General features: G+C 41.6%; 1 protein-coding gene across 2 annotated transcripts in view; it reads right to left on the bottom strand.

Annotated features, from left to right (window-relative positions):
* The window catches only part of MRPS27 (mitochondrial ribosomal protein S27), a 99,179-nt gene that overhangs the window by 3,401 nt on the left and 74,151 nt on the right, over positions 1–21,627 (bottom strand). Inside the window, exons 5-10 of one of the 2 annotated variants that reach the window (XM_078067210.1) lie at positions 17,888–18,002; positions 13,232–13,310; positions 8,662–8,777; positions 4,809–4,911; positions 2,569–2,711; positions 477–647 (exon numbers count right to left, since the gene is read on the bottom strand). In XM_078067210.1, coding sequence (XP_077923336.1) covers positions 477–647; positions 2,569–2,711; positions 4,809–4,911; positions 8,662–8,777; positions 13,232–13,310; positions 17,888–18,002 — 727 coding nt within the window. The remainder of the gene's footprint in view (positions 1–476; positions 648–2,568; positions 2,712–4,808; positions 4,912–8,661; positions 8,778–13,231; positions 13,311–17,887; positions 18,003–21,627) is intronic. The other variant, XM_078067211.1, reaches the window with a different exon arrangement.

Below are 21,627 nucleotides of genomic sequence, written 5' to 3'. Positions count from 1 at the left end.
TGTATTCGGAGGGCCCGAGTGCACAACACAAAGCCGAGCAACAGAAGATGCCTGCAGCGGATCTCCATCATACTCAGATATGGCTTTCTAATTTCCACTTGGGGTTCTGGGTTATCAAGCACATGAGTGCAATATGAGAAATGATCAGACCCTTTCCACCTGGGGTTGGAGTCAGGCGACCGTTCGGAGGCGGCAAGCTAGTACCCACCCATCAGACACATCAGGGATGAGTGCGCATAATGACACGCTGCCCCAGTTGAACAAAACTGGGACCGATTAGCTCACGCACAAAAAGGAGCATAAAAATTCATTTGTTTCTTTTAAGACCGCTTCCTGTTTGAAGCCTCATTTGTGATGTCAGTTTTTCATGCCTCTGCGTGTGACAGTGATGCACGAAAGGCCTGCCTGCCTGTCACCACAGCCGAGAAGCATGTTTAGTGCCCGGCGGAGAGGGACTCCGTTCTGCTACGACGCACCTTAAATCGTTCCAGGTACTGGGGAAGCTTGGACTGTTCCGTCTCCTCCACGTCCAGCTGCTCCCGCAGCTCTTCTGAGCCGCGGCTGGCTTGCCCTTCCTGGGGCCGTTCCTCCGAGGCCCCGGGGGCCGGAGCAGTCAGCGCCTGCAGCGTGCCGTCCAGCACAGCCAGCTGTGGAGCAGAGAGAGGCAGGGACTGACCATCCCGTGGCCCTGAAAACACACCACGCAGAGAGGCTGGGCCAGGGAAAGGAAGGAAGAAACAGCTGGGATCTGCACACTCGGGAACTCTTTCTCTTATAAAATCACCAGAGAGAGACGTGGTTATCTGATTTTACGTCAGAAATTCCCCGTCGGATGGCAGGGACGACCTAGCACAAAACACACGGGACAAATATGCAAGCTCAGAATTATTTGTGTACGGATCAGCACTGCGGCGCCGCGGCGTCTGATTTCACCTTTAGTCAACCAGGGAGGGATCCAAAAATCATGTTCGATGGGGACTCAAAGTAGTCCCTCTTCCGTGTCGTCTTCCTCAACCGGTTTGGAATTGGGAGGAGAGAAAAACCACCGCACAGCACAACCAACAGAGGGCCATTCTGAATGCGTGGGAGAGCCTTAGAAAAGCCTAGCCTTTATTCATCTATAAATTAGGGAGCCGCACAACCCACATAAGCTGCTGACAGAGACTCGACAGGCAGACGTGAAATGTACTGTAATAAGGTGATTTCTGTGACTTGCAAAGTAAATAAATTGTAAAACAGGCTTTCTTTTGGTTTTGGCCTCTCTCGTGCACCACATTCACTTTGGGGCACACCTTCCCCTGACCCCCTGAGGGCCTAATCCTCAGAGATTCTACAACCTCAAGGCCAGCACTAGCACCTCCTTGCGTACCAATTAATTCTGACCACGTCGCCTTAGAACAAAATTCCAGAAAATACTAAGGCCCTTTAATGCCATTAATACCTTATACCCAAACCCAAGATACATTCCGTTCTTGCTGACATCTGTATCACTTTCCTGTTAAGACAGAGAATGCAAATCTGGCTCAGATTGGAAGGAATATTTCCCTGGCAAAGGATTTACATATAATATTGTGTTTTTGATCACTAGCACTGACTATAGCAGGGTTAAATATGAATATATGTTTAGGAATGTGTATGTTCTGTTATCAACGTCTGCCAAAGAACATGATGATTCACCAGACATTAGTATCTGGTCAGTATAAGCACCAGACATGCACATCTCATGGCTAAAATAAAGCCAAGGACTGAGTCCTAGTGATTGGGGTCAAGGCAAAACCAAGAATGAGCTCAAAATTAACTTTTACATCCTGGTACTGCAACAACCAACATCCATCTAGGCCTCCCTCTTATGACATAAGCTGCTTGGATAGGAGTGGACACTGGCTGCCTGTAAGGCTAAGGCTTTCATGTGGCTCTAAGATGCTACATTTCCTGTAGCCTGAGCTAAGTCTAGTGGCTTCATAGCGTCAAGAGTCCTAGGTGACTGAGAGATGCACACTGGGGCTGGTGGGAAGACAGCTGCCTAGTCCAGGCAAAATGAACCCCTCAGAACTCTGAAAGGAACATCTGACCCACATTTCCCCAGCACTGAGCATTCACCACAGAATGGTAAATGGAGGCAAAACAAGACTCTAGTCCATCTCTAGTCCCCAGATTCGTTTCTTAAAGGCTTCTATGGGTGAATATAATTGCCATGTACTCTCCCAGGACTACAAGGGCACAGAAATGCCAAAAATTAAAAATGAAATATTAACTTTTGAGCTTCCACTGAGATTTTACTGGGGGAGTGGGCAGTATTTTATTGAACTCAGTTTCAATTTCAGGGGAGAGGGACAGTTTTCCTCCCAGACAGTGAGCTATAGAATCAACGTTCATCTTATTCTCTAATACTTTTTGTAACATGGAGAATGTGTGTGGATTTTCATTCCTTTTCAACTGGGTGAGTACACGATTCTACAGAAGTAAAGAGAGTAGGGGGAGGGGAAGACAATGCAAACAAATTCACAGGCTGGCTCGCAAGGAACAGGAGATGGCTAAAGCGCATGGACTTAGGGCCAAGGGACGTACCGCTTCTGCACACAGCTTCTCATCATCCGGGGATGAGGCCACCTTCTCCATCACTTGAAGGGCTCGGTCAAGGTAGCCAGGTTGCCACAGCAGAGGCATATTATGGTACACAGCCCGCAGCCCTCGCTGCAGCTCCACCTTCCCTGTAGCCAAAAAGAACAATGAAGAAGCTTCAGCTGTGGCTTCCCACTGTGGTGGAGACAGAGGACTTGAAAGCACAAATCAATTATGAACCTGGAAAATAATTTCAAATCTGTACCAAGAGCCTCATCCTGTCCAGCGACCTGGTGCCATTTCAGATGGATGATGAAGAATGTGGTGAAATTCACTGAATCTGTTTTTTAATACAAAGTTGTACGAATATGCTTTTCTTCTTTTTCATTTGCGCTGGTGGAAATTATCAGGAGGATGTATGAATCATAGAGCTGAGGGAAATTTAGAGACGTTGATATATCTGTCTCTTTAAGTGGAACTACCCTTATAAAACGAGTCAAACAACTGAAATACTATTTTTGTTTCAAGAACAAAATCTTCCTCAGAAAAAGAAATCCCACAATTCTCCTACAGTGGAAATCTTGTCAACATATGACAACTTTCCCTTGCCAGCAAATGTTTGACATTTTTCAAAATGCTCCAAAACACCCCATCGACTGTCCTTATGAAAAAAAAAGATCTCATTTTATTCTTCTTTCCTTTATTTGAACTTCATCAGCACTTAGATCATAAAGTCTTCATCATCCTCTTCAGATCTTCGGACATGAATGTTTTTCTTTGTACCTCAAACCACCACAACTGGAGCTCAAGATGTGGACACTAGACAGAGGGTCCTCAGGTGGGCCAAGGGGCTGTCTCCGTGTTCCTGTGGAACAGAAGCCCTCTCTGCACTAACGGCCAAAGTCACCTTGAGCGGCCAGGTCTTCAAGCTGCCTTCACTTATCTTTCCTGGGAAGGAGGATTTGGGAAGGCTGTAGTAGGACATAAATAGACAAAGCTTATCAGGTGACAGCTAATTTTAGACTTTTAAGACGCCTGGGGCTAGACTGCAGTCACATTCGGGGAAGCTGCTTCCCCTGGGGTTGAGTGAGGCTGCACAGCACACGACACGGTGGGAGCAAAGAGCTTTTGATCTGACGGCTGCCTGTCCCAAAGCACCAGGGCCTCTGCGCAGAACAGCAGCAACAACGCACATTTTCTTAGCCCTGACAACTCCCTCAACAACTCATGCAGCCTGATAGTCCAGAATGCTCACCTGAAGGCAAAAGCAAAACACGTAAGCCAATAGCAAGAAAGTAGATGGCGTATCAGGAGGAAGTGATTTTTAAAAGGAGTGGTCAATTCTTTTGCTAGTCTGAAAGCCAGCTGATGAACTCTGAAATTCCGCTCCATCAGTCTCTATCAGAATCAGCATCTAAGAAGGCCACACCACATTTTGTTGGTGAAGATCATCAAAATTTGATGATTTTCATAAAACGAAGGTAAGTCAAAGCAGTGTATGGTCAAGAGAAGGTGCCTTCTGAAATGCCTGCCTACTTGAGAGAGAGAATGGAAGAATAGTGAAATAATAAATGTATTTAATAGATCTCTGTAAATCAGGACACATTTTATGCATCCTTAGGTTGGATGCTATTTGCCCTGATTCCACACAACCCAGGTTCCAAGGCTTTGTCCTCTTGACTTTCAATGCAACCAGGGCATCAAAGTAAAGCAACCATCCCCCAGCATGGAACAGTCACTCGTTGTACCAATGAGTCTCTCTGCTCTCCCACAGTGCTACTAGATGTACTCTCTGAGTGTCCCTTTGCTCACCTGAAAACATTACCAAGGATATTAGTTCAACCCTAACTCTTAATTTCTTACCTCCTGGACTTAAGGTCTAAAATAGACACAAAGATCTTTGTTAGTACTGGGAAAATTTTTACTGGCTGGTTCTCCCAGAAGAGGGCCAGAACTTTCCTTTCTTTATCCCTTCCTCACACTGATTCCCACTAAATATAATCCAAAGCCACCAGAACTAGTTTTCACCTTGCCAGTGGTAACAGGCTTTAGAACCCTCTTTACTGTCTCTTAAGGTATTATCCCATAACTGTAAGGCTATCAATGTCTATTTTTATGTTTAAAAATGAAAGCTATATTGGAATTTCACTGGTACACTGAAATCAAATTAAAAATTTATTACAAAGTAGAAGAATGCATCAGTTCTATCCATGAAGAACAATATTTATAAGGATCACTTAGCTTACCAAGAAGTGCATAGCCATACAACTGGGAACTTAACCCCACTGAGTTCTTTTGCTTTAGGCCTGGGAGTAATAGGGATGCACCAAAGTTCCTTTCCTCTTCCCACTGCAACAGAATAAAACAGATCATGGTCCAGTCAAGCAAAGAATACTTTATGTAAAATTTGATTTTTAATGATTTTTAATAGGGGAAAAACATTATTGTAGGACTGAGTAAAAAAAAAAAAGCAAAATAACAAAGCTATAAGTACATTATAATCCTGATTTTATAAATAAAAGATATTTATGTTTAATGACTAATATAGAAAAGAAATCCCCTGCTAATGGATTTCTGGAAATTATGAACAACTTTTTTTTCTTTACATTTTTCATTATTTTCCACATTTTTGGCAATGAATAAAGAGTTCCTTTTGCAAGCCTTTTGCAATCAGAAAACAAAAATAAATAGCACACTCTGGACCAACACTGCCTTGAGACAATCAATAGAGATCACACATGCTGTCAGCCCAATATTCATTCACATTGCTACGACATGCTGGGGCAAGCTTTTGAATTTTAAACAATTCAGCAATGATAAGACTCCTACTTCACAGTGTAAAAATAAATACAACTATTAGGTTGCTTTTAGGTAGATCTGCGCCTCTTAAAAATAAATTGGACAATCAGAAACACTTAGTGGTCATTTCTTTCAACCCAGGGTACAAAATTACACTTCAGTAAAATTGGCGCCTTCTGAGACTTGGGACAAAAGGGGCAAAAATGCAAGCATTGCTAAGCCTGCTGCAGAGTAGTAACAGCAGTGACGGGGGCTCAGAGGACAGCCTTGGCAACTCCCCAGACAATGAGAGCTGTGATCTTCTGGGTGCCGTATGGGTACACATCGGCCGGAGCCCTTGTTTGGACTTGAAAATAAAGAACACAAAGCTCAGGATGCCCTGCATTGGTCTCTGCAGTCAGAGGTCAGGGAGGAAGCAGAGAATGAATGAGGCGTGCAAGCTACAATTGTAGCCAGGTGTAAGGGAGGCACCCCAGGTGTTAATGGGCACCCAAGCCTCTTTCCTGGGATTGGCCTTTGTGTGGTACAAGTGTAATTTCTTAAGGGTTTTCTAAACCTTTGAAAAAAGCAAAGATCTTGGGAGAAAAACAAAGCCTCCCCAGGCACTTGTGTAGTACAGATAAGTAAAAGAGGTGGTAATGAGGACCAGGGCATTTCACTTTCAAAAGCAAATTGCCCTAAGGTTTGATTTTCCCCCACGTAAACTGCATGAAAAGGGACCCTGTGAATAATAAATAAGGAGCCTTAAACTTTTTTCTTTTCTTTAGGGAAAAACATGACCCATAGCATCAAAATGCAACAGGGCAAAAGCCAAAAGGACAGTACCCTTGCTGCTCTAGGAACTGAGCCTGGGTAGTGATGCTGGCTGCAACAGTGACACTGCTGACGGGACTTTTAAAAAGATGGATGAAAACAAACAAATGAATGTCTTACAGATTTTTTTGATGATTCTCTGAGAATAATCCAAACACCGCTGCTTATATGAAAAGCTATTTATGTGTTAACGTAAGAGACCAGGTCTCTCCCAAACCTGTAGCTTCTATTGTACGTACTATTGAGGACGAAATCAGGTGCTACTGCACCAGGGTCTGCAAGGTTCTCCCACTTTGTGCTTGTGCCTTTCCCGTTAATGCAAAGCAAATCTCATTCGCCCACTCCCCTCTCCCCTCCCCTTCCCTGCTAGAAAACCCAAAGCACTCACCTACACCAGCTGTCTCCTTTTTGCACCTTTAACTCATTCCACTATCCACTCCAATTTCCTTTCCTCCTCCATTATTCTATGGAAACACAGGTTACAATTTAGTGCCTTCAGGCCACTAAATCCAATGCACTTTTTAAAAGTCCTCACCTTACCTACCCTCTCAGAAGCATTCTAAACTGTAAACCACTCTCCTTCTGTGGTTTTTGGGACCTAAACGTTCCTGATTTCCCTTTTTGCTCTGTGGCTCATCTGCAGAAATTTACACCTAGATGTATAAACTATCTCCAGTCCAGATTTTTCCAGGAAGATCCAATTTCTCTCATGAAATCTCTTGGTTGTCTAAAAAGCATCTCAAAATGCAACATGTTCATAGCCAAATTAATGATTTTCCTCATAAAACCCAGTCTTTTTCCAAAGTTCCGCTTGCAAACAAATGGCAACCTTTCCATCCAGATACACAAGTCAAAAACTGAAGAGGTAAGATTTCATCTGTACGTCCCTGCCTCCACATACAGTTCCCCATCATGTTATCTGCCTCCTAAATATATGTTCACTGGCTACTCCTAACTCCATTCTGGTCACATTACCATTACCTTTTGCTCAGACAACCATGTAGTCTCCCAAGCGCTCGGACCATAAGCCATCATGGCCCCAATCCAATCTCTTACCCACATTACAGCCAGATGCATCTTTTCAAAACACAAACTGAACCATGTTACCCCTTCTGCTTAAAACCTTTCAATGGCTTCTCGCTATTTTTACGATGCACAAATACAGCTTAGCATGACCTGCATTCTCCAACCTTACTTCACCACACGCCCTTCCTACCATTCTCTCTGCTGCATCTACACTGACTGTCTTCCGATCCTCTTCCAGCCCCTTTCTGCTCACCGTGTTCTTTCTGCCACAGGGCTTTTGCATGTGTTAGTTCCTCTTTTTAGATTGTTCTTCCTCTCTTCAGCCAGTTAATTCCTATTCGTCTTTTAAATACGAACTCAAGAAATATTTCCTCAAAGAAGCCATTCCTAACCTAAGTGTAGAATACAAACAAAAACTCCCTAAAATATATGCTTGTCATACGAGAGGTCTTTGTAGTGCTCATTATAGTTATAGTTTTATATTCATGTATTTGTTTTGTTTTGCTTTGAATGCCTGTATTATTCTTTGGCTGGAAGCAGGGCATGTTTGTTTACTATTGTATAACCAGTACTTGGCAATGTATGGAAGGCAATCATTGCCCAATATAAATGTAATCAACTAATGAATGGGAGGTATGCCATAGGCTATGACCCTCATTTTAGAAAAGCAAAACAGACCATAAATTCTTTTGAACGTGAGCTGGGTTAGATGTCCTTTTCAGTTCCTATGCAAACTAGTGTTTTTTGATGTTACATTTGAAGTTGAGGTACTGAAGTTGTGGTAGACTGCACGCACAGGCTGCCTGGCTTCCCAAGGTGGCTTTGTCACCTATGAGCCCGGCAGCTATTATGTAACATCTCTGTGCTCCAGTCTTCTCATCCACATAGAACTGTGAGGATTAAATACATTAATAAATTTAAGACACCAAGAACACAGCCTGGTGTAAAGTAGGTACTATTTAAATATTAGTTATTACTGTTGTTATTCTTAGGGTAACAGTAAACAATTATTAAAGAGCCTAACCTAAGAGAAGAAACCAAAACTTGGTATTCTGTACTGATCAGAGCAATGTCAGGAAAATACTGATGCCAACTGAACAATCGGCATTGAATGCCTGAGGTCGTGGTCAGTTAGCTGCCTCTCTGCTTCTTTGATATGCAAGTCCAACTGTCACTGACGATCAGTTACCCATTTCTGAATGTCTGAGGGGCATTCAGCCAAGCTCAAGTTTCAAAATGTGCATAAGGACTTTCACTTGAGATTCTTTCAAGTGGAATCCAGGTCCACTCTGTCAGAAACTGGAAACTAAAATGTACAGAAGGAGCACTCATTCCTGGCTGTTCGGGGGCCATAGGGCCGCATGTCCAGATTCTGAGGTCTCCTCCAGCCACCTCCTCCCTGCTGAAGAGGCACCGTGGGCTTCTCGGGCTCTCAGTCCCACTGTGCCGCCTGTCACTTACGCTGCAGTCCGTCTTCTTGGCCAGACAATGGTATAAAACATGGAGTGACAGAAGCTGGGTGGAAGGTACTTCAAAGGCTTCTTGCATCATGATCTCAAAAACCACAGATAAAGCATCTGGCAAAAAGATCAAAGTAAAAATGAGAGGGAATTAGTTTTAGGTAACATCACCAAATCTGTATTTAACTATAAACTTAAAAAGCGGGGCACGACAGAAAAACAAACAGAGTTAAGAAGCAAAAAAATGTGAGCTCTGATCCCAGTTCTTCCATAAACTAGATCTTTCTCAAGTCTTTAGCTTCTGTTGTATTTACTATTATGTACTAAGTCCGGCGCTTTTGCACCAATGTTCTCAAGGACATGGAATAATCCACTTAATTTCTCAACTTCTCCCAGTATCATCCTCATGATGATAAAAAAATACCATTTGTCCCATCTACTTCAAAAGACTATGGGAGAGGGGCGCCTGGGTGGCCCAGTCAGTTAAGCATCTGCCTTCGGCTCAGGTCAGGATCTTTCAGGGTTCTAGGATCGAGCCCCGCATTGGGATCCCTGCTCAGTGGGGAGTCTGCCTCTCCCTCTCCATCTGCCTCTCCCCCCAGCTCATGCTTGCTTCCTCTAATAAATAAATAAAATCTTAAAAAAAAAAAAAGACTACTGGACACTCCATCAAGATAGTACATACAAAAATGCCTCATAAATTGTGAAGCAAATTTAACCCATCACGTCCATCAGCTGGAAGAGCTAAGGTATACAGAAAGGAGGCAAATATATTTTCCAGGTCACCCTGACAAGCAGAGCAGAAGCTGAGCTGACTGCCCCATTCTGTGTTCTGGAACCTTCTCCGTGCTGGGGCAAATGAAGACAAATGCTAGAGACGATCCTAAATCCCAGGTATCATTTCAGAGACAGAAAACTGATGACTATAAAAAGGATAATCAGGCTCAGTTTAAAAATACTTGCAAGACTGTAAAGGAAAATGCTCATTTATAAATGATAAACCCCTGACTGTAAAATACAATGTAAGGTGTTTGTTGACACATGAATGCTGATCACAGCAGATCAGATCTTGAGCAATTTTTCTTTTCCCTTAAGATTCCACAACATAGATGCAAGCCAAGAAAATCAAGTTCAGACAATTTCTTTTCCTTAATATTTGTTGTTAAATTAGAGAATGTTAATATTGGTTTAAAATATGGTGCCAGCACATAAAACAGGCACAACAAATGTTTTTGACTAAGTTGCTGTGTTAACCAATTTTTGCATATAATCATAATTATAAGAGTTCGCACCGACTCGCAGCTGTTCCTAACCAGCTGGCTTTGTGTATGTTGTCATGGTTTTAAATGAGGCCATAGGCAAGAACTTCTATATTCTTTTTGCAAATGGGGAAACTTAGATAGACCAGAAAGTCATCTACTATAATCAGTAGCAAATAAGGATCTAGAAGAGATTTAAAACAAACAAACAACAACCCTAAACAAACCAGTATTTTAAAAGAACACAATTTAAAGCTAAAAATCCAGTTTAAAAAAAAATCTGGTTTTTCAACTGTTCATTGCTGAATCCAAAATTAAACATGAAAAATGAATCAAACTTACTTTATCTTTTACTTATATTCTGCATTTCATTCAGCTTGGGAAGTGAAATCAGATTACCCTGTATAATTAATTAACTTTTCCTCCATATTCATTTATGTACTTTGATATTTCCTATCCCAGTAACAATAAAAAGTATAACACTTTCTAAATTTTTGCCATAAATGATAATAATCTTCATTAAAACTTTATTTTTAGAAATCCTCAATATTAAATATTTACTCTGCATTTAGGGGAAAAAAAGTCCTGTGACCCTTCCACCATGCCCTTTAAAGAGAGAGGGCAGGGAGAAAACTGCTTCTAATAATTCTCCAATGATACACTATTAAATCTGATGTTCATGGAGCACAGATTCAGAAACATACAAAAGCTAATTCCCTTTCACTTGAATTCAGGAAATGTAGGTTTAAAACTGAATAAGAAATAGACAAGAAGGGATAACTGACATTTCAAAAAATAATATACAGCAAATATTCTTCAGCAGTCAACAACTGCAAGCCTTTTGAGAGAGAAGATAAAGCAGAGATCCAGAGGAGACAAAGGGGAGAGGTGGCCACATCAGGGCAGGAAGGCCCTGTCCCTCGCCTAAACACTGAGTGTGGATGCAGTGGGAAAGGCCATTGGTGCGGTGTGCAGGGATGAGGGGATGGAACCCAATGGCAGGAATCTCAGATGTCATAAACGCGTAAGTGCCCACCAGTCCATACCCATGTTCCTGAGGTAGTAACTACCCTAACATAGCTCCCCCGTGGCTCCTCAGTACCAAGCCTGAGGATGAAATGGGGGAAAGGGAAAGCCAGTGTGTGTCTTTACACAGTGGCAAGGCTCCTCCTTCTTCTTCACTGTCAGCACAGCCACGAGCACAAGCATGCTGTCATAGGATTCCCTAACCCACGGACATTGGCCGGGGCCCACCAGACTCCTCTGTACAGTCAGTCTGCTGCGACCTCCATCTTTCCTTGGACTACCTCATGGTAGTGGAAGTGAAGAAGAGTCACTTCAAATTAACTGCACAGGATCAAGGAATTTCGGGGGTAGAGATCTCAGACAGAAGAATGAAACTGAGCCATTTCCTTACACCACACACAAAAACAGACTCAAAATGGATAAAAGACCTAAATGTGAGACAGGAATCCATCAAAATCCTTGAGGAGAACACAGGCAGCAACCTCTTTGACCTTAGCCACAGCAACTTCTTCCTAGAAACATCGCCAAAGGCAAGGGAAGCAAGGGCAAAAATGAACTATTGGGACTTCAACAAGATAAAAAGCTTCTGGGGGCGCCTGGGTGGCTCAGTTGGTTAAGCGACTGCCTTCGGCTCAGGTCATGATCCTGGAGTCCCGGGATCGAGTCCCGCATCGGGCTCCCTGCTCGGCAGGGGGTCTACTTCTCCCTCTGACCCTCCTCCCTCTCATGCTCTCTCTCTCTCTCTCAATAAATAAATAAAAATCTTAAAAAAAAAAAAGATAAAAAGCTTCTGCCCAGGAAACAGTAGACAAAACCAAAAGGCAACCGACAGAATGGGAGAAGATATTTGCAAATGACATATCAGATAAAGGGCTAGTATCCAAAATCTATAAAGAATTTATCAAACTCAACACCCAAAGAACAAATAATCCAATCAAGAAATGGGCAGAAGACATGAACAGACATTTCTGCAAAGAAGACATGCAAATGGCCAACAGACACATGAAAAAGTGCTCAGTATCAATTGGCATCAGGGAAATAAAATCAAAACCTCAATGAAATACCACCTCACACGAGTCAGAATGGCTAAAATTAGTCTTTCAAGTCCCTCTTACACTGTTGGTGGAAATGCAAGCTGGTGTAGCCACTCTGGAAAACAGTATGGAGGTTCCTCAAAAGGTTGAAAACAGAGCTACCCTACGACCCAGCAATTACACTACTGGGTAGTTACCCCAAAGATACAAATGTAGTGACCCAGAGGGGCACGTGCACCCCAATGTTTATGGCAGCAATGTCCACAACAGCCAAACTATGGAAAGAGCCTAGATGTCCATCAACAGATAGAATGGATAAAGAAGATGTGGTATATATATACAATGGAATATTACACAGCCATCAAAAAATTGAAATCTTGCCATTTGCAATGATGTGGGTGGAACTAGAGGGTATTACGCTGAGCGTAATAAGTCAATCAGAGAAAAGACAAGTATCATATGATCTCACTGATATGAGGAATTTGAGAAACAAGACAGAGGATCATAGGGGAAGGGAGGGAAAAATGAAACAAGAGGAAACCAGAGTGGGAGACATAAGAGACTCTTAATCTCAGGAAACAAACTGAGGGTTGCTGGAGTGGAGGGGTGGTGGGAGGGATGGGGTGGCTTGGTGATGGATATTGGGGATGGTATGTGCTATGGAGAGCGCTGTGAATTGTGTTAAGACCTGTACCCCTGAAACAAACAATACATTATATGTTAATAAAAAAAAAAAGAGAGAGAGAGATCTCAGAGATTACCCATTCACTTATTTTATAGATGAGGAAACAAGAGCCTGGGGAGGTAAAAGGACTTTTCTTCATAGCAAGGGTACTGCTCTTTCCGGGAAATCAACTGATTTTATAGTCTTATATTTCACACAGAGTAACAACTGTGATTTAAATTAAATAAAGTTAGCAAACGATACTAAAAAAAGTCAAGCTAATAATTGCATTACCATAATCTTAACCAGCCATGGAAGCTCAGGCAGGTTTACTGCTTAACTAAATTCACTGTCCTTTGCACAAGGAGGCATGAACAAATAAACTTGAGAAACTCAGAGGAAAAAAAACCTGGATATGATTGTCCTATATGGCCAAGTGGTATGGTAAATCAACCACACATCTATTTCTGACAGAAAGAGTGATATAAAGAGATGTCATTACAAAATAAAATAAGGGAAATTGCCCATATTTACTTCCCTTTAGGAGCTGAAGCCCCATTATAAATGGACCTGGGTTTGGTTTCTTACCTTTGTAATTTTCATTCTTTATGAAATAATCCATCAGTAAATTGAATGTAAAGTTATCTGGAAAAATTCCATACTGGACCTGTAATGGTAATGAAAATAAAAGGAAAATAAGAGTAAAATATCCACTTTCACTCAGTTTATAATATATGCCTATGCATTATTCATGACAAAACCTGCCACCATTAGCTTTAAGATATTTGCCTATCATTTTACAGCATCTGTGGCAGTGAAATAGAAGCTGTGATTCATGAGGTTTGGTAATTGGAATTTGGTCAGGGTAGGAAAGTTGTGAGTGGGTGTGTGATATAAGACAACTGATATGTGTAAAATAAAGCTCAATTCTAGTATCTTATGAAGGCTAAAAAAAAAAAACCAAAAAATAAAAAAACAGAACAAAAACAAAAACAACAATCTCCCACCCCCCACCCTGATACTCCACTGATTCAGCAGTTTTTGTTTGTTTTTTTTTTTTTAATATTTTATTTATTTATTTGACAGAGAGAGAGAGAGAGAGGCAGCTAGAGAGGGAACACAAGCAGGGGGAGTGGGAGAGGGAGAAGCAGGCTCCTGGCCGAGCAGGGAGCCCGATGTGGGGCTCGATCCCAGGACCCTGGGATCATGACCTGAGCCGAAGGCAGACGCCTAACGACTGAGCCACCCAGGCGCCCCTCAGCAGTTCTTTTTATAAGGTAAGAATATCAATGCAAAGATGGACTCTCACGAGGAAGTACATATTATCACATTATGCAGCATTTTCTGGTCTTTATTTTGTCTCCAACTTTTTTGAGCTATAATTGACAAACAACATCATGTAAGTTTAAGGTGAACAAGCTGATGATTTAATACACATATACACTATAAAATGATTATGATCGCCACAGTAAGGTTAGTGAACACATCCATCATCTCACATAAGTACCATTTTGTGTGTGTATGTGTGTGGTGGTGGTGGTGAGAACATTGAAGATCTCCGCAACTTCCAAGTATATGATACATTATTGTTAATTATAGTCACCATGCTGTACATTAGATCCTCAGAACTTACTCATCTTTTGACTGAAAGTTTGTACCCTCTGATCACCATCTCCTCATTTCCCCCACCTCCCAGCCCTTGGAATTTACCATTCTACACTGTTTCTATGAGTTTGGCTTTTTTTTTTTTTTTTAAAGATTTTGTTTATTTGAGAGAGAGAGATAGCGAGAGAGAGCACGAGCAGGGAGGAGAGGGAGAAGCAGGTTCCTTGCGAGTAGGAAGCCTGATGTGGGGCTCGATCCCAGGACCTTGAGATCATGACCTGAGCTGAAGGCAGACGCTTAACCGACTGAGCCACCCAGGTGCCCCGAGTTTGGCTTTTTTGATTCCACATGTAAGTGAGATCATAGGGTATCTACCTTTCTCTGACTGATTTATGTCACTTTGCATAATGACCTTAAAGTTCATTCATGTTGTCACAAATGGTAAGATCTCCATGTATATGGCTGAATAATATTCCATTGCATACATACACACCACATTTTCTTTATCCATTCATCCGTCAATGGATACTCGGGTTGCTTCCACGGTTGGCTATTGTAAATAATGCTGCAGCGAACAGGGGGGTGCAGATATCTCTTTGAGATTCTATTTTCATTTCCTTTGGATATATACCCAGGTGGGATTGCTGGATCATATGGAAGTTCTATTTTTAATTTCTTGAGGAATCTCCATACTCTCTTCCATAGTGGCTGCACCAATGTGCATTTCCACCAACAGTACACAAGGCTTCTCTTTTTGCCACATTCACACCAGCATTTGTTTTTTCTTGACTCTTAGACTGGTTTTTTTAAGGCCTAGAAATACCAAAATATTACTGAGTTCCTGTTCACAAGCAGCTAAGTATTTGAGAATCCAGATTTCCCAAAGTGTGGACCCTTTAGCATCTGCCTCAGAATTCTCTAGGAGTGCTTTTATTTATTTTTTTAAGATTTTTTATTTATTTATTTGACAGAGAGATAGAGAACACAAGTAGGCAGAGTGGCAGGCAGAGGGAGAGGGAGAAGCAGGCTCTCTGCCGAGCAGGGAGCCAGACGTGGGGCTCGATCCCAGGATCCCAGGATCATGACCTGAGCCGAAGGCAGCCACTTAACCGACTGAGCCACCCAGGCACCCCTTTAGGAGTACTTTTAACGAAGTAGATTTCTGGGGCACCTGGGTGGCTCAATTGCTTAAGCATTCAACTCTTGGTTTTGGCTCAGGTCAGGATCTCAGGGTTGTGAGATCGAGCCCAGTGTTGGGCTCCATGCTCAGGATGGAGTCTGCGTGGAATTCTCTCCGTTTTCTCTCTCCCTCCCACTCTGTCCTTCTCCTTCCTCTCTCTCTAAAATAAATAAAATCTTAAAAAAAAAAAGAAAAAAATGCAGATTGCTAAACCTCAGACTTAGAGAATCAGAATGTCTGGGAACAGGGCACATAAACCTGAAGTTTTAGTGACCTTTCTATGTGATTTTCATGCACAATCAAGTTTGACTACTAATGACCTAGACTGTGGTTGTATTTTTGTTTTAAATTCTTACTTGAGTAGGATTAACTACCATCCCTCACCCTGCCCCATTCTTCCTCCACCAACCACCAGAAACACCTGAGGAATTTTTTCAAATGATACCCACTCCCGGGGAGAGTCTGACAGTCCTAACCCCCCAGTTGTGAATCACTGCTGAATTGAGTTACTGTTATAGCAGGCTGTATGGGATGCCTCAGATATGCTGAAATGGAAAAAGGGTTTAGAAGCCATTTTTTAAAGGTTGTGGCTCATGGGCAGTTTCTATATTTCTCAAAGCAGTCATCCAAATCAGCACTAATCCCCAGGGGCAGGGCAAAAACAAAATATTTTAGAATGATAAAACATTAAAGCTGGAAGGAGCCTTAAAAATCAACCAGTCAGTGATCCTCAATCCTGGCTGCAAATGAGAATCAACGTGGGAGCTTTAAAAAGATACCAATGAGGGATGAAGAGGCAGAGCACAAAGGCTTTTAAGGGCAGTGAAACGACTATATGATACAATAATATAAATATATACATGTCGTTGCAATTTGTCCACACCTACAGATTGTATACCACCAAGAGTAAGCCCTACTGTAAACTACGGATTTGGGGGATCGTGATGTGTCAATACAGCTTCATCAATTTTAACGGATGGATCACTCTGGTTGCGGGGGGCAGTGTTGATAATGGGGGAGGCTGTGCATGTGTGGGGCAGGGAGCATACAGGAAATCTCTGTATCTTCTGCTCAATTTTGCTGTGAACCTAAAACTGCTCTAAAAAAATAAAGTTTCTTTGAAAAAACTTTGTTTTTAATCCATTAAAAAAAAAACAACCCAAAAGCCTGTGCTCTATAAAAGTCAGTTAAATGAGAATCTTAGGGGTAGAGAAAAGCATCTCTAATTTTTAGAAGAGTCTTGTGTGATTCTAATGGGTAGCCAGGGTTGGAAATCAGTGACGTAGTACTTAGAGTTGAAAAAACTAAGACCTAGATGGGTAAAATTATTTGCCTGAAATTATGGGCAACTGGTGGAACTTATGCAATTACAGCCTGGGTTTTCTGACTCCTTGTCCAGTGTTCTTTCCACCAAAAGACTAGGAACAGCAGAAAATGAGATAAACTTTTATGCCTTTCTAGACCCTTCTTGTTTTGTTTTCAAAGAACTCTTCTGTGAGTATAATCTGTGTCATTAAACTCTGAACTGATGATGACAGGATTTGATCCATTCCTTCCTCTGGGGCCTAATATTAGATTTCTCAGTAAACCTTTTTACCTGCATTATTCAATTATAAGCTTCCTGAGGGCAAGGAAAGGATATTGCTCATTGTTATAGACAATGCTATACCCAACGCGATGTCTCACACATAAACTGTCTGCAATGTATATTAAGCTGATTGGGCCCAAGTCATGGGAAAAAAACAAAATTATGGTATCCTTTTGAATTCTAACATACAAGGTTCAGTGATACTACAGAGATAATATGTTTGCACAGAAATATTGTTAAAATCTTTTTATGAGTCAAAAAAGGGTTATAGCTTGAGACTCACAAAAATAACATTCACAATTTTTGCTTATGTTGTACTTTATTTCATACTATAAAGGTAATGAAGACTCAACCCTTGGGGTAATGTAACATTCAGAAAAGCCCTAATCATAGGGGACTCTGCGGCTCAAGGAGAGGAGTCAGGGAATTCAGCAGATATGTTTTGAGTAACCTAGGAATATTTTTAAAAATATTAGGAACACTTTTAAAAACTGTGTAAGATAGTATGAATACTCTGGGGATCACATTCCAGCAAAATGGTCATGTCCTAAACATCACCAAAGGGAACCAGGCAAGAAATCCAAGTCTTAGGGGTCAAGAATGAAATGAACCACCAGTGCAGAATTCTTGTGACTGAACTTCCTTTTGTTTTTAGCTGTCATTTTCCAGTCATGAGGTGTGGAAAAGCAGCAGCTAGGGGAATTTATACATTTAGCTACTGCTTAACTTACAGTTAATTCCATTCTAAAAAGGATATCTGGGAGCAAATAAATATCAAAAGTTATTTCTTGTCCTAGTCTTTGCTATACTGTAGTAGGTATTATCATCTAAACTTAGGAAAACAAGCTGCAAATACCAGGAAACCACTCACCTTATTTACAAGGGTATATAAGGCTTTGTCTTGCGCACCGTATTTTAAACACTGCCTAATCCAGGTGTGGATAGTCCAGTCTCTCAGGTACCAGCAGTTGGGGCTGTGTCGAAATCTAAATAAAGTGTAAGAAGAGAGAAAACTGGGGTTAACTCTGAAATGTCAATGCCAAAATGCATCCTCCATCAGCAGGTCCTTCTCTTAGATATTTATAGATGTGCAGTCAATGTGACCAAAAGTCCTAAAGGTCAACAGTCAATAAAAATTTGACTATAAAACCTGTTAACTGTAAAGTTAGAAATGGGAAAGAAGGCAGAATTATCAATAATAAAGTACTGTAAATGCTGCATTCCTTACTTAACGCTTCCTTATTCAACATCTTGTTTTTAAAATACGAGATTTCTAAAAAATAATCTGGGGGAAAATACTAACCATAGCATTATACAAATACGCATTTCATTAGAAGAGAGATGTGAGGCTGATGCTGACACTTTTGAAGTTTAAAATAAAACAGATGAAGCAAAAATGAAGAAAGGAATAGCACAGCAACTCTAGAGGGAAATCAGCTTTGAGTTATACTGATATTTCTTATGGCACTTAGGAGAGATTGGGACACTCTTCACCGAACCAAAAGAAAACAAAAAAGCAGAAAAAAATAAAAATGGAGCACAGTTAAACATCCAGGTCTTCCAGGATCCACATCCGCCCCTGCCCTCTTCAAAGCTCCAGTCTAGCTCATCAGTTTGTCCATCTCCCATCTCCTTTTCATTTCCTGTAGCTGCCCACGTGGTTTTAAAAGACCGAAGCAGCCCGAGCGGAGGCGTGTGTGGCAATGGTACCTACAAAGGAATGGAACTTAGAAAGGGATTCTGAGCGCTGCTCTTGCCTCAAGTGTGCACACACTGGTGATACCCGGGGTTGGGGCGACTTCTTGTGCCTGCGGGTCCCTGCCACAGACTGAGGGAGAGAGGAGACGCTGCTCTGAGGGGCTGTTTAAAGAGCTCTGTGGTCCTTTTTCTGTTTATCTGCTGTGACTGGGACACAGGATCAAATGTCGTATCATGGCAGGGGAAGTCCCCATCTTTTCTTTAATTGTTCAGGAAGCACATCAATCTCCGGATCCTCCTTACAAAAATCAAACTGTTTTCTTAAATAAAAAAGGTAAGACAAAAACTTGGAGCAAAAGGATTTTGTGCCATATTTGAGTCGAGGATACGGCTAATACTAGTGTTTTTTAGAAGCTGGTTATTCAATCCGCCACCTGCTATTTCCTGCCATCTGCTATGGGGATAGTTTCCTGCTGAACAGGTTCTCTGCCAAAGTAAGAGCTGAGAAAAAGAGGAAGTGTGAAGTAGTATTTAATTTAGGATATTTATTAGTGCTCTGGTGAGAAATTTGGCAAAAATAAGATCTGAAGAGGTTTTGTGGATATAGTCACTTAACCCTCTCTAGACTTTGGAGTATCTTACATCTTGCTGGAAATTATTTCTCACTCTTTCTTTACAGAATTAACCCCTTTAAAAGCAGAAAGATAGATGGGGCACCTGGCTGGTTCAGTCGGTGGAGCAGGTGACTTTTGATCTTGGGGTCATGAGTTCGAGCTCCATGTTGGGGGTAGAGCTTACTTTAAAAAATTTTTTAAAACCTATACAGCTTTAAAAAAAAAAAAGCAGAAAGATAGAAATATGCCAAATTATGTTCTGGATAAAAATGACCTAGCCAGGGCGCCTGAGTGGCTCAATCGGTTAAGCGTCTGCTTTCAGCTCAGGTCATGATCCCAGGGCCCTGGGATCGAGCCCCGCATCGGGCTCTCTGCTCAGCGGAGAGCCTGCTTCTCCCTCTGCCTGCCATTCTGCCTATCTGTGCTCTCTATCTCTCTGTCAAATAAATAAATAAAATCTTAAAAAAAAAAAAAAAATGACCTAGCCAGAGAAAGGCACTGTACAGGTGCCCAAGATACTAGATCTAATGAGATCTTCTGCATAGAAATGAAACAAAATGTATCTTTTAGGATTTCATGCTTTCCCTCACATTTTAAAGTCTACAGTCAAGCTACTTGAGTTCCTCTCCTTGTTACTCTGAAACATCTGAGATTTAAAGCATAATGGCCAATTAAAAGTTTACTTTATTTTTTAAAGAAACAATTCAAGAGAATTACCAGGTGTACTGCCTAAACGAGAGTGGTGCTGCCTTGCTGGGCTGTAAGTTCGCAGGGCAAGGAGAGGCATGCTGACCGGCCCAACACTGACTCCTCGGTGCCTGACACAGTTGGTGGCCCACAGGTTTTCAGCACATAAAAAAAGAGCTTCGGTCAACAAAGGTATAAAATGCTATAACGTGGGCGCCTGGGTGGCTCAGTTGGTTAAGCGACTGCCTTCGGCTCAGGTCATGATCCTGGAGTCCCGGGATCAAGTCCCACATCGGGCTCCCAGCTCAGCGGCGGGCCTGCTTCTCCGACCTTCTCCCCTCTCATGCTGTTTCTCTCTCTCTCGCTAATACATAAATAAATAAAATCTTTAAAAAAAAAAATGCTATAACGTGCTGATCATTTTGCTAACATCTACGACATACATGAAGAACTGTAAATTCCCTGTTTGGGGCATTAATAATCTCATTACAAACACAAAGTACACAAACATAGTTTCGCAACAGTAAGAGGTGGGAAACAGTTGGTGCTGAGGAGACACAGGGTACTGCTAGCTGCTGGGAAGTGTTTTGGGTAGCAGTGATTATTACGGTCTGTCCATTTTTCCTTTAAAAACAAACAAACAAAACTAAAAATGCCAATTACCTTCTCTACCCAAGATTATTTTAAACCTAAACCTCATTTTAAAATCTCATCTTCTGCCCCAGGATGTCTCCAGTGACTACAGAAGTTGCGGCTTTGCTTTCTGATAAGACTTTAAAACAAGAGCACTGTAACCAAATCCAACCCAACCCCCTTTTCTCTTATTCAGGATCAGCAGACCATTTTTATTTAGGCTTTAAAGAAAACAAAGACTAACAGGACCTAGGTTTAAACCTTCAAAGCTCAAATTAAAATTTGTTTAAAGTCATTTGTTAACCGTCTGAGGCTAACTTTCATACATGGGGGAACAGAACAATTTTATCTTCTCAAAGGTCTTTTCTTCTCACAGTTCGATTTCTTAGAAACCTAGAGGGAAAGTTAGTCAAGACTTCACACATCCAATATAATCATCTCAGCACAGGAGCCTTTGAGACATTTGTCAACAAACTCTCGGGGGTCTTTAATAAGTCTACTCTCTCCCTCATCCTGGAACGGGGCTAGTTGGTATGATCTCTGCTCTATAAACCCAGTAATCCAGATACACAACCATGTCTAGGACATGTTCAACTATGCGAGCATATTAAATCAATTTAGGAATAAGAGGGAAACACTACACATATTTTATGAAATATGCTGCCCAAACTGCAGTTCCTGCATTTCCCAGCCAGGCAACACATAAACTCCTTTCTAAGCCCTTACCAGTGTTAAAAAAGAAATGAGCACACAAACGTATGTGTGTTATCTAGCTGTCTAGAATATAAACAACTCAAACCATTGAGATAGTAGGGTCCTCCCCACTCTGGATGGTGAGTTTGAGAAGGATTTCTCTTTATCAATGCCGTTTTAAGCAGTTCAAACAGATAAACTTGGGCCCTTGCTCAGAACTGCCAGTGGTAATATGATAGGCAGGTAAGTCTCTGGAATGGATACTCGCCTGGAATGATTCTGTGGA

The sequence above is a fragment of the Halichoerus grypus genome, chromosome 2 (genome assembly GCF_964656455.1).
Source record: "Halichoerus grypus chromosome 2, mHalGry1.hap1.1, whole genome shotgun sequence".
Classification (NCBI taxonomy): domain Eukaryota; kingdom Metazoa; phylum Chordata; class Mammalia; order Carnivora; family Phocidae; genus Halichoerus; species Halichoerus grypus.
The sequence above is the reverse complement of the archived record's forward strand: the minus strand, read 5'-3'. Positions and strand labels throughout refer to the sequence as shown.